This window comes from Bubalus bubalis, chromosome 4, assembly GCF_019923935.1.
Source record: "Bubalus bubalis isolate 160015118507 breed Murrah chromosome 4, NDDB_SH_1, whole genome shotgun sequence".
In the NCBI taxonomy this organism is placed as follows: Eukaryota; Metazoa; Chordata; class Mammalia; order Artiodactyla; family Bovidae; genus Bubalus; species Bubalus bubalis.
In genome coordinates this window covers 54,175,469-54,188,444 of record NC_059160.1, presented here as the reverse complement: position 1 = coordinate 54,188,444, position 12,976 = coordinate 54,175,469, and the positions used below count along the sequence as shown (strand labels likewise).

The following is a 12,976-nucleotide window of genomic DNA, read 5'->3' as shown; positions in this document are numbered from 1 at the left end:
TTCTATGCATTTTTTGATTTCTTCTGTGATTTGTTGGTTATTCAGCAGCGTGTTGTTCAGCCTCCATATGTTGGAATTTTTAATAGTTTTTCTCCTGTAATTGAGATCTAATCTTACTGCATTGTGGTCAGAAAAGATGCTTGGAATGGTTTCAGTTTTTTTGAATTTACCAAGGGTGGATTTATGGCCCAGGATGTGATCTATTCTGGAGAAGCTTCCATGTGTGCTTGAGAAAAGGTGAAATTCATTGTTTTGGGATGAAATGTCCTATAGATATCAATTAGGTCTAACTGGTCTATTGTATCACTTAAAGTTCGTGTTTCCTTGTTAATTTTCTGTTTAGTTGATCTATCCATAGGTGTGAGTGGGGTATTAAAGTCTTCCACTATTATTGTGTTATTGTTAATTTCCCCTTTCATACTTGTTAGCATTTGTCTTACATATTGTGGTGCTCCTCTGTTGGGTGCATATATAATTGTTATATCTTCTTCTTGGATTGATCCTTCGAACATTATGTAGTGTCCTTCGTCTCTTTTCACACTCTTTGTTTTAAAGTGTATTTTGCCTGATGAGTATTACTACTCCTGCTTTTTTGGTCTCTATTTGCATGGAATATCTTTTTCCAGCCCTTCACTTTCAGTTCATATGTTTCCCTTGTTTTGAGGTGGGTCTCTTGTAGACAACATATACAGGGGTCTTGTTTTTGTATCCATTCAGCCAGTCTTTGTCTTTTGGTTGGGGCATTCAACCCATTTACATTTAAGGTAATTATTGATAAGTATGATCCCACTGCCATTTATTTTATTGTTTTGGGTTCGAGTTTATACACCCTTTCTGTGTTTCCTGTCTAGAGAAGATCCTTTAGCATTTGTTGGAGAGCTGGTTTGGTGGTGGTGAATTCTCTCAGCTTTTGCTTGTCTGTAAAGCTTTTGATTTCTCCTTCATATTTGAATGAGATCCTTGCAGGGTACAGTAATCTGGGCTGTAGGTTATTTTCTTTCATCACTTTAAGTATGTCCTGCCATTCCCTCCTGGCCTGAAGAGTTTCTGTTGAAAGATCAGCTGTTATCCTTATGGGAATCCCCTTGTGTGTTATTTATTGTTTTTCCCTTGCTGCTTTTAATATTTGTTCTTTGTGTTTGATCTTTGTTAATTTGATTAATATGTGTCTTGGGGTGATTCGCCTTGGGTTTATCCTGTTTGGGACTCTCTGGGTTTCTTGGACTTGGGTGATTATTTCCTTCTCCATTTTAGGGAAGTTTTCAACTATTATCTCCTCAAGTATTTTCTCATGGTCTTTCTTTTTGTCTTCTTCTTCTGGGACTCCTGATTCGAATGTTGGGGCATTTAACATTGTCCCAGAGGTCTCTGAGATTGTCCTCATGTCTTTTAATTAGTTTTTCTTTTTCCCTCTCTGTTTCATTTATTTCTACCATTCTATCTTCTACCTCACTTATCCTATCTTCTGCCTCCATTATTCTACTGTTGGTTCCCTCCATAATGTTTTTGATATCATTTATTGCATTATTCATTATTGATTGACTCTTATTTCTTCTATGTCCTCGTTAAACCTTTCTTGCATCGTCTCAATCCTTGTCTCCAGGCTTTTTATCTGTAACTCCATTTTGTTTTCAAGATTTTGGATCATTTTCACTATCATTATTTGGAATTCTTTATCAGGTAGATTCCCTATCTCTTCCTCTTTTGTTTGGTTTGGTGGGCATTTATCCTGTTCCTTTACCTGCTGGGTATTTCTCTGCCCCTTCATCTTGTTTATATGGCTGTGTTTGGGGTGGCCTTTCTGTCTTCTGGCAGTTTGTGGAGTTCTCTTTATTGTGGAGTTTCCTGGCTGTGGGTGGCGTTGGATAGGTGGCTTGTCAAGGCTTCCTGGTTAGGGAAACTTGTGTCGGGTGTTCTGGTGGGTGGAGCTGGATTTTTTCTCTCTGGAGTGCAGTGAAGTGTCCAGTAATGAGTTATGAAATGTCAGTGGGTTTTGAGTGACTTTGGGCAGCCTGTAAATTGAAGCTGAGGGCTATGTTCCTGTGTTGCTGGAGAATTTGCGTGGTATGTCTTGCTCTGGAGCTTGCTGGCCCTTGGGTGGAGCTTGGTTTCAGTGTAAGTATGGAGGCTTTTGGATGAGCTCTTGTCTATTAATGTTCCCTGGAGTCAGGAGTTCTCTGGTGTTCTCAGGATTTGGACTTAAGCCTCCTGCTTCTGGTTTTTATTCTTATAGTAGCCTCAAGACTTCTCCATCCGTCACTTCCAAGGCGGTTCCATCTGTTTTAGTTTCTTCTGTTTGCTGGTCTCTTCAGTGTCTAATTTCCGCCCTCATACAAGGGGGTGGTGGTGGACACTTTTTTAGGCTCACTTGTTCAGTCATGGTGTGGGGAGGGAGGAACACTGCAAACAAATAACACTGGCATCTGTGGGGAGTGGTCCCAGTGTCTTGGCTACACTGGGTTTGCCCCCGCTCATGGTATGTGTGTTTTCCTGTCTACACTGCTTAGGCTCTAGGTTACTCTGCTGGGAACTGTCTGAGGCCGGCCCTGGGTTGTATGCACTTTCCAGGTCTAAGCCACTCAGGTTCAGGTACTCAGGTAGTCTACAAAGGCACAGACTTGGTTGGGCCTGCGTTTTGTGCTGTTCCCAGGTCTGAGCGGCTCAGGTGACCAGGTGTTTGGCAAGCGCAGTTTCTGTGACTTATGGCTTCCCACATCCCTGCCACTCAGTTTTCTGGGTATACAACCAGCGCACCTTCTCAGGTGGATGTTGACCGTTCAGAATCCCAAGAAGTCTTGGTTAGCAACAAAGCCTGCTTACAGTTTGGTAGATGATGCCTCTCTGGGGCATGACTGATCCCTTCTGGCTCTGGCTGCCCTCACCTGCCCGTCTCCAGTGGGGGATAGGTCTGTCCACAGCCAGCTAGCTCTAATCAGTCCTTTGTTTGGTGAGCAGGCCTGGCAGTGTTTTACGTTAGAGCCTTTTGCGGGGTGGGTATCCTGCAGTCTGGTTTGCTATCTCTAGTTAGTTCCATCAGATTGCCCTCGGGGCATTCAGGCCGGGTCCTTACTCTAAGCAATGCAGCCCGTGCCTCCCTGCCCCAGCCCCCACTTGCTAGTGGCGGATACAGGCATCTGCACTGCTTCTCTGCTGGGAGTTACTGTTGGGCACTTAATCTGTGGGTTTTAATTATTTATTTATTTTTCCTCCCAGTTATGTTGCCCTCTGAGGTTCCAAGACTTGCCACAGACTCACCAGTGAGAGTGTTTCCTGGTGTTTGGAAACTTCTCTCTTTTTTAAGACTCCCTTCCCAGGACGGATCTCCATCCCTACCTCTTTTGTCTCTCTTTTTACCTTTTATATTTTTTCCTACCTCCTTTTGAAGACAATGGGCTGCTTTTCTGAGTGCCTGATGTCCTCTGCACACATTCAGAAGTTGTTTTGTGGAATTTAATCAATGTTCAAATGTTCTTTTGATGAATTTGTGGGGGAGAAAGTGGTCTCCCCGTCCTATTCCTTTGCCATCTTAGGACCGCCCCCCAAAATTGTATAGTACACTTTAGAAAATGTTTACAAAAAGGTAGTATTGGGACAGATAAAGAACTTTTAAATGAGAACTCAATTTTCTTAAGAACTTGCAGATATTATAGAATATTAAAACTAGATGAAATCTTAAATAAAAAGTCATATTACAGAATGCACATTAGTAAGAAATATCTAAAATATTATTAGATTCAAATACTATCTTCTCACAGGATGAATTTGAAAATTGCCACTGAGAAGGGTGAATGAATTAAGACTGCAGGTAGTACAGTCAGACTGCCTGATACTCGAGTTCCTCTCCTTAACAGCTGTGTCCCTTTCCACAAATTATTAGCCTCTCTGTGCCCTGTATCCTCATCTTATAAATGGAGGATAAAAATAGAACCTATCTCAGATGTGTTGTAAAAATTAAATAAACTTACATAGGTAAGGCACTCAGTGTTGGTTAGTATGCAGTAAAGTACTCCATAAAATATTTAGTAATATTATTTTTATTATAATTCATTTACAGGAAATAAAACACCTGTGTGAGTCTTAGAGAAGCTTAAAATGGTTCTGAAATGATTATTCACAGGTTTAAAAATATATCGGTGATTACCAAGAACCTAGCACAGTGGCTGGCACATAGTAGATACTTGACATTTGCTGTCTGGATGAATTAGTCTACATATTCATTTATTTTCTATACATTCAGTCTCTGTATCAAGAGACAAACAAGTGACAACTTTTAATGGATAGACTGAGACATTAGTACAAGTGAGACCATCTTCATTCTGAATCAGAATTTGGGAATTTTCAATAAAATAGGTTAAGTTTTATGAACCTCTTGAAGGGGTAGAGTGTTTTGAAATGGTGTCCCTAAGGCCACAAATCTCTTAGCTGATTATAATATTGTGTCTCCTTGAAAAGGTTAAAGTCAAACATCTGAAGATATGCACAGATCAACAGTGTATGAAAAAGAATTTTTTTTTTTTTGAGTTGCAGAAAAGAAACATTCTTTCTGCTCTTTATAGTACAAAACATTAAGAATCCATCTTGTAGCACTGTTTCATATTGTTGGATTACATAATAAAGCTTAGTATTTAAAAAATTTTATTCACCATTTAAATAGTTTTAAAATAGTTCAGGAGCACTTAGCACATTCACAATGTTGTGCAACCACCACCACTATCTAGTTCTAGAATATTTTCATAATTCCAAAAGGAAACACTGTACTCATTAAGCAGTCACTCCTATGTCTGGTCCTCCAACTTCCTGGCAGCCACTAATCTGTTTTGTCTAATGATCTGCTGCTTCTGGAGAATTTACCTAATGGAAACACAGAGTATTTTATCTCTGGCTACTTTCACTTAACATAGTGTTTTCAAGTTTCATCTATGGTGTAGCATGTATCTATATTCATTTTTGTTTACAGGTGAATAGTATTTCAATGTGTGGATATCTGTGCTTAGTTGCTCAGTCATGTCCAACTCTTTGTGACCTCATGGACTGTAGCCTGACAGACTCCTCTGTCCATGGGGATTCTCCAGACAAGAATATTGGAGCAGGTTGCCATACTCTCCTCCATGGGATCTTCCCAACCCAGGGGATTGAACCCAAGTCTCTTGCATTACAGGCAGATTCTTTACCATCTGAGCCACCAGGGAAGCCCATGTATGGATATACATTTATTTGTCCATTCATTTACTGATGGACATCTGGGTTGCCTCACCTTTTAGCTATTGTGAATAGTGCTGCTAGGAACATTCCTTTGTAAGTTTTCGTTTGAATGAACACCTGGTTTTAATTCTCTTGGGTCTATACCAAGGATTGGAAATGCTGGGTTACATGTTTAACATTTTGAGGAAATGCCAAACTCTATTCCATGATGGCTACACCATTTTACATTCCTACCAGCAAAGTATGAGGGTTTCAGTTTCTTCACATTCTTGTCAAGACTTGCTTTTTCCTTTGTGTTTATAGTTATCTTAGTGCTCAGTGGTACTTTATTTTGATTTTCATTTCCCTAATGACATTCAGCATCTTTTCATGTGCTTGTCAGCAATTTATATATCTTCTCAGAAGAATCGTCTATTCATGTATTTTGCATATATTTTTTTCTAAATTGGGTTGTTTGTCTCTTTATAATTGAATTAGAAGAGTTTCTTGTATATCTTGGATGACACTCTTATTAGATATATAATTTGCAAATACATTTTCCCATTCAGTGGAATATCTTTTCACTCCCTTGACAGGGTCCTCTGGTATTCAAAAGTTATAAATTCTGATGAAGCCCAATTTATTTATTTTTAATAGATGTGTTTTTTGTGTCATATTTAAGAAACCATTACCAAATCCAAGACCCTAAAGCTTTGTCCCTGCTTTCTTCTTCTAAGAGTTTTCTAGTTTTAGCTGGATATTATTGAGGATTTTGCATCTATATTTGTAAGGAATACTGGTGTGCAGTTTTCTTTTTTTATGAAGTCTTTGTCTGGCTTTGGTTATCAGGATAATGATGGCCTCACAGAATGAGTCAGAAAGTGTTTCCTCCTATTCTACTTTCTGTAAGCATTTGAGAGACAGGTGTTAATTCTTCCTTAAATGTTTGGCAGAATTTACCAGTGAAGAATCTTGTCCTGGGCTTTCTTAGTTGAGAAATTTTTGATTATCAATTGTTTATTTTTTATAGGTCTATTTAGATTTTCTTTTTTTTTTTTTCTCCCCCTTGAGTTTTGGCAGTTTTGTGTTTCTAAGAATTTGTCCATGACACCTTGGTTATCTGATTTGTTGGCATATAACTATTCATAGTATTCTCTTATAATCCTTTTTATTTCTGTAAGGTTAGTAGTAATGTTCCCACTTTTCCTGATTTTTACCACTTATAGTATTCTCTGTTTGTCTAGCTAAAGGTTTGCTAATTTTGTTATATATTTTCAAAGAACCTCTTTTGATATCATTGACTCTGTTATTTTCCATTCCCTATTTTGTTAATCTTTGTTCTAATCTTTCTTATTTCCTTACTTCTGTTAGTTTTGGGTTTCTTCTTTTTAAGCTTCGTAAGGTATCAATTTAGGTTATTAATTTGAGTTCTTCTTTTTAATATAAGTGTTCACAGCTATAAATTTCCCTCTGAGCACTGCTTTTACTGCATCCTATCAATTCTGGATGTTATGTTTCTTCACTCATCTCAAAGTGAAATCTAATTTCCTTTGTGATTTCCTTTTTGACTTATTGGCTGTTTAATGAGAGTGTGTTATTCACTTTCCATGTACCTGTAGCTTTTCCTTCTGTTAAAGATTTTTAGTTCATTACACTGTGATTAAAGAAGATACTTTGTGTGATTAAAAACCTAGCTTTGAGGACTAATAGATGGTTTATTTTTATGTGTTCCAGGTGCACTTGAGAAGAATGTACATTTGGCTGATGTTGGGAGTGTTTGGATGTTTTATATATGTCTGTTAGGTACAGCTTGTTTAAAATGTTAAAATCCTCTACTTCTTTATTGACCTAGTTATTCTATTTAGCATGTTCTTTAAAAGCATGGTATCACCGGCATACAATTCTAAATCCAAGATGACACAGGTTTTGAATATGATTGCACAAGGATTTCACTAAGGTACCTTTATCACCAACATACACAGATCCAGACTCCAGTAGACATCACTTTAGTACAATGATAGGAATGATTCCTGGGATATATTTGGCTATTTCTTCTACCCAAATCGCAGAGCTGCCATTTGGCTGGTGTCTTTATTTGTCACTCGGTAATTGTATACTTTGAGTTAATGGAGACAGTTGTACTCAAACATTTTTCTATGGTAGTTTGTCCCCTCAGAATTCCTACTTTCTTTGTTACTTTGAGAGTGTATGTTACTACTCTTTCTTAAACCTCTTGATTTAGCTACATCTTCTGTTTCTTTTAAAGATCTTATCTGTATTGTTTAACTTTTAGTCCAAGAGGTTTGACTCTGAAAGCCAATCAGAATTGTCCCTCTGGTTGGCAAATTAAGCTGATAAATACTATATTTAGCTCCCCAGCCACTGCTGCTATGATATTATCAACCTCAAGTATCTCAGACTTACCAAAATAGGCATGCATTTATTGCTTATGGGTCTGGGGACACTCTTATTTCATAATGCCAGATGGGTCCATCTCTGCTTAATGTGTTTCTCACTCTGGGGCCAGTAGCTATCTAGGACATGTTTATTTAAAGTGTCTGCTTGAGTCACATCTGCTAACATTACAGTGGCTTCAACAAGTCTCATGGCTAAGGTCAACAGAGCAAGCAAAGTCTCTGTCCACAGGAGCATGGATGGGAGAGTAAGTATTTACTGAACAGTAACACCATCAACCACAGGCTAGCAAAGCAAGACAATTAGGAGCAACATAATAAATTTTAAGTTAAATTGATTTAAATTAAAGGTCTCATTTTGAAGTTAAGTCCTTTCTCCTATTTAGAGTAATAATGATTTTTTTTAATAAAATGATAATAATAGAAGGCAGTAGACTTTAAAAAAATTCTTATCACTTGACAAAATAAAGAGGTGGCAACCCTCTGCTAGTCCCCCAAATTTTAGGACAATTTTACTATTCTACAAAGATCCCAAAGTATCCTACAAGAAATAAAAAATCACAGACCTCTGAATGTAATCCCAAGTCTCTGGTGGGTATTCACTATTCAAAGGATATTCCTTGGCTTGCAAAGACACTCATTTTCCCCCTTCAAAGATTTCATTATTCCAAATGCTGTGATTAGGAAACTCCATGTGTTAGAGAACTAAAGTGTCATTATTTCTTTCTAGTGATCTAATTTAAGCTTTACATTAAAAAATAGTCCCACTAACTCTTCCGTCTCTATACAAACTCAGTTTTTTAACACTTGGGGCTCTAGTATCTTAATGTTATGTAAATCTTTTATGTCTCTGACATGAAAATCTTAACAGGCAGTACATAAAAAATGATGGCCTATGACTCTATAACTTTAAAAAGAGCTACTGAGAAGATTAAAATTTAAAAAGAAGTTAGTGGCTTTACTTCTAATGTGAAAGGACACATACTTAGTAGTTTTATATTTGTACAAGTATTTATAAATACTAGCAATTTTGACAACGGAGAAGGCAATGGCACCCCACTCCAGTACTCTTGCCTGGAAAATCCCATGGACGGAGGAGCCTCGTAGGCTGCAGTCCATGAGGTCGCTAAGAGTCGGACATGACTGAATGACTTCACTTTCACTTTTCACTTTCATGCATTGGAGAAGGAAATGGCAACCCACTCCAGTGTTCTTGCCTGGAGAATCCCAGGGACGGGGGAGCCTAGTGGGCTGCCGTCTATGGGGTCGCACAGAGTCGGACACGACTAAAGCGACTTAGCAGCAGCAGCAATTTTGACATAGCTTAATCAAATATTAAAACTATGCAAAATAGCAGAGCAGTGATTTTTGTTTTCTTTGTGTGTGTGTGTGTGTGTGTGTGTGTGTGTGTGTGTGGTTCAGTTTGCTCACAGCACTGTTAAAGCAAACGAGGCAACTGGCATTCCTCTAATGACTGCTTTACTTCTGATTCCTTAGCTTATTTCCACCTCCTACACTTGGTCTTTATCTTGTTCTTTACTTGTGATATTCTCCAGCTTTAGGCACTAGTAAAATGTTATAGCTACCTCATCTGTTCAATCTAGGCAGGGGTGAGGGGTGGGGGTGGTAAGGTGGAAGAATATAATATTGAATATCTACAGAAAAGCTTTAGAAAGAGACTTTTGAATTTGTCAAAACACTAAATTCCCCATGAGTCTTGCTTTAGTAAATGAGATTCTCAGTTCATTATTAAACATTAACTTACCAGATAGAATCTGTGAAATAATTTCACAGAATGGCAAATGCCTTTTATTAGCCTACTGATCCTGTTCAATGTTTGACCTGATATATACTTAGATTTCATAAATGCGCAAACCTAAAATAAGAGGGAGAGAGGCACCCAAGAACTAGTTAGGGAATTTTCCATTAACTGAGATGAGAATTCAACGTACTGGTTTTGAAACTCCTGTTGGTGCCATACTTACACTTTAAATAAAGTATGCTTCTTTTATAACATTTTGTGGAATATATGTAGAAATTTACATTTTCTTTCATTTTTAAAATGTAATTCTCATTAACATAAGATGAAAATTCAAAAATTTTGTTGTAAGCAACATACCTGCATGTATGATCATCACTCACACTTGCAATTTCTTGGCCTTCTCTGGGATCAAATACCAAACCATTAATGAAATCTGAATGGCCTTCTAAAACCTGACATCAGGGGAAAAGTTAGTAAGAACACAAGAAAATAATCTACAATATTCTGACCTAATATTTTTACTTCACTGCATGCTTCTCTTTTCTATAAATATTTCTTAAGTAATCTGCTATTTTTAAAACATGATTTATACACCCACTTTTTTGGAAGGTTTATCTTGGAAAGAAGCTGATCATTCAACACACTGTTATTAGCTTGATCTTTTCTAGTATGCATTTCTTACAAAAACACACATTCTTTGTTTTTATTTTTTTAACTGTACCTGTCCTCAAATCACCTCATTTCTCACTTATTACATAAAGCTTATACAAAAGTTAAAGCCAGGAGAACTTTCTAGGAGCCCTGAAATAAGAGTCCCCTTTTGATTTTCTATCTCATTACCTGCTGCTCTGTACACTGGCTGCTACCTAATAAACACATAGCAGGGACTTCATCTTCTACAGTTTTTATTTATTTGTTCAATGTGACTGCCAGCACTTTAGACAGCTAGAATTATAAGCCCATTATCACAATAACCCAGAAACCCTCTTTTGGCCACAGAAGGAGCAAATGGGAAGTTGTAAGTTAGAGGACTATGCACGCAGGTTAAGGTCCAATTAGTCTAAATCTGTAAAACTGAAATCCTGACCAGGCCTGTCAGATATCAGATATTTAAATAATTTAATGGATATTGTTTTTGCTTCCTATTTACCTTTTAGACACTTGAATTTGATCTCAGTTCTAAGATTAATAAAGTAATTCTATTTGGTACTACTGAGTGAACTCCGGGAGGTGGTGATGGACAGGGAAGCCTGGTGTGCTGCGATTCATGGGGTCACAAACAGTCAGACACGACTGAGCGACTGAACTGAACTGAACTGAACTATTTGGAAATGAGGGAGAAAAAAAGGATTTCATTCAAACATTCTGGTGTAAGTTTAACAAGTCCAGGTCCTTCTTCAGAGCTTATCTCACAGTTTTTACGCCACATCACATTAACTATTTAATGTCTTTTTAAACTGGCAATAATAGTTAATAACTATTGACTTTTAATGGGTCAAAATTCTATGTGTCACTGTACACTCAGATGTTCACTGATATGGCTTTAAATAAACTAATATATACAGTGCATTTATTATGGTAAAATTGTATATAACCCACTGTATATAACTTAGAGCATAACTATTACTGTTTTCTAAATGATTAGGTTTATAGTTTACCTTTGTTTTGTAATATTATTCATAGGTTTTATTTACTAGAAATTATTTACTAGAAAGTCAGGAAGGCAATACTGTTCTTATAAAAAAACATGATTCAATTTCAATCCAAACTGAGAGGTACTTAATGAATTTCTCCCCACTTTATTGAGCTATATAACACTATGTAAGTTTAAGGTGTATAACATGATGATTAGTACATGATGATACACACATACACTGTGACATGATTACTGTAACAGGGTTAGTGAAATGACTACCATGATAGGGTTAGTTAATACTTCTATCACCTCACAAAATTACTTTTGTTTTGCGGTGAGAATATTTAAGATCTAGTCTTTTAGCAACTTGCAAGATATAATACAGTATTGTTAACTATACTCATCATGACGTACAGTAGACCCCCCCGAACTTACTTCTCTTAAAACTGGAGGTCTGTACCCTTCCATCATTGTCTCGCCATTCCTTCCTTCCAGGCCCTGACAACCACCACTCTATTTTCTGTTTCTATGAGTTCAGCTTTAAGAAGAGCTCCTCACATAAGCGCAATCATATAGTATTTGTCTTTCTCCGTCTGACTTATCTTACAGGGTTATTGATCATACCAATAGAAAACTCACATACAGGGCTTACTATGTAAAAAGCACTGTTCTAAGTGTTTTATATGAATTAGCTTAGCCAATGCTCATAATCCCATGAAGCAGATGCTATGATCATCCTCATTTTACAGGTAAGGAAATGAGAACAAGAGATTGGGAATTTGACCAAAGTCATACTGTTACTAAGGTGGCACAGCTGGGCTTCAAATCAGATGTTCTGGCTCCCGTGTCTGTGCTTTTAACCACTTTGTAGTCCTGCCTTGCACTGCGCTGTACTGAGCTTGTTCCCTTCAAGTTCACCTCTTACTCTATGCGTGTTCATGTCTATTACACAAAGTTTCTAGTTCCCTCTCATTTCTGTGCTTACCTACTACTGTAATTTAATAAGTGATATTAGATTTATAATTCGCAGTCCTTACTATGATACTAGTTCCTTACTATAGCCTAAAATAGAATAAATGAGATTCTAAACTACATATTTCAAAGACAACCATAAAGTCATTTTAAATTGGGATAAATTCAATAAAAAAGCAAAAATAATAAATGTTTTAAAATAGACTTACAAATTAAACTTGTCAACATACCTTGTATTCATTTTTATCTTGAAGATCTGAAGTAAATAATCTAATTTTCATATCAGCAGCAGAAGTACAAAATCTGGAAGTAAGAAAACAAAAATAAGGCCATTTTTAGTCTAGGTAAGTGCTTCCCACCTTTAAGCACCAGAGCTATCTTCATGACTCATAATCATGCTTTTGTTTGGGCAGAAGGGGGATGCTCTGGCTCCACTGTAAAATCTGTTATACAACTATGGCTGAAAGTAGGGGACACAAATTTTTTTTGGAAAACATAAAAATATTAGTATATTAGATTTGTCTCTTTAATTATAAAAGCATAGAATTTTATTATAAATCACCACACGAATTTAACATTTAACTTTTTCTTAAAGGTTTAAAAAAGTATCTTCTTTTAGCTAGGTCAATATAAGGTATAAAAATATACTTATACATCTATCTTAGTCTTTGCCTCCTTCAGTTATCTATAAGCCTTCTTACTTTAAGATACATTAAATTCACTAAATTAGATGAAAGATAATAATCTTTTTATACCTATAAATGCTGGTGTATTTATTACTAAAAGTTGGAGTATTATCATACTGATCCTATTAAGGTTATTGTTTAGATGTACATCAATGTATATTATAAAACAAACTAAGCAATAAACAACTATTTTTAAACTAGTTTGCCTTTAATCCTAAAATTCTTAGATTCTTAGCATGGCAGATTATGGCTGAGGAAGAAATAACTTATATATCTGTATGTACACGTATCTGTTCAATCTCTCAGTCGTGTCTGACTCTTTGAG

The 12,976-nt window shown here is 36.6% G+C and overlaps 1 protein-coding gene across 1 annotated transcript in view; it reads right to left on the bottom strand.

The window, feature by feature from the left end:
* Positions 1 to 12,976, bottom strand: part of NUP37 (nucleoporin 37) — a 54,229-nt gene that overhangs the window by 26,485 nt on the left and 14,768 nt on the right. The window contains exons 4-5 of the mRNA XM_006058803.3: positions 12,196 to 12,268; positions 9,715 to 9,809 (exon numbers count right to left, since the gene is read on the bottom strand). Coding sequence (XP_006058865.2) covers positions 9,715 to 9,809; positions 12,196 to 12,268 — 168 coding nt within the window. The remainder of the gene's footprint in view (positions 1 to 9,714; positions 9,810 to 12,195; positions 12,269 to 12,976) is intronic.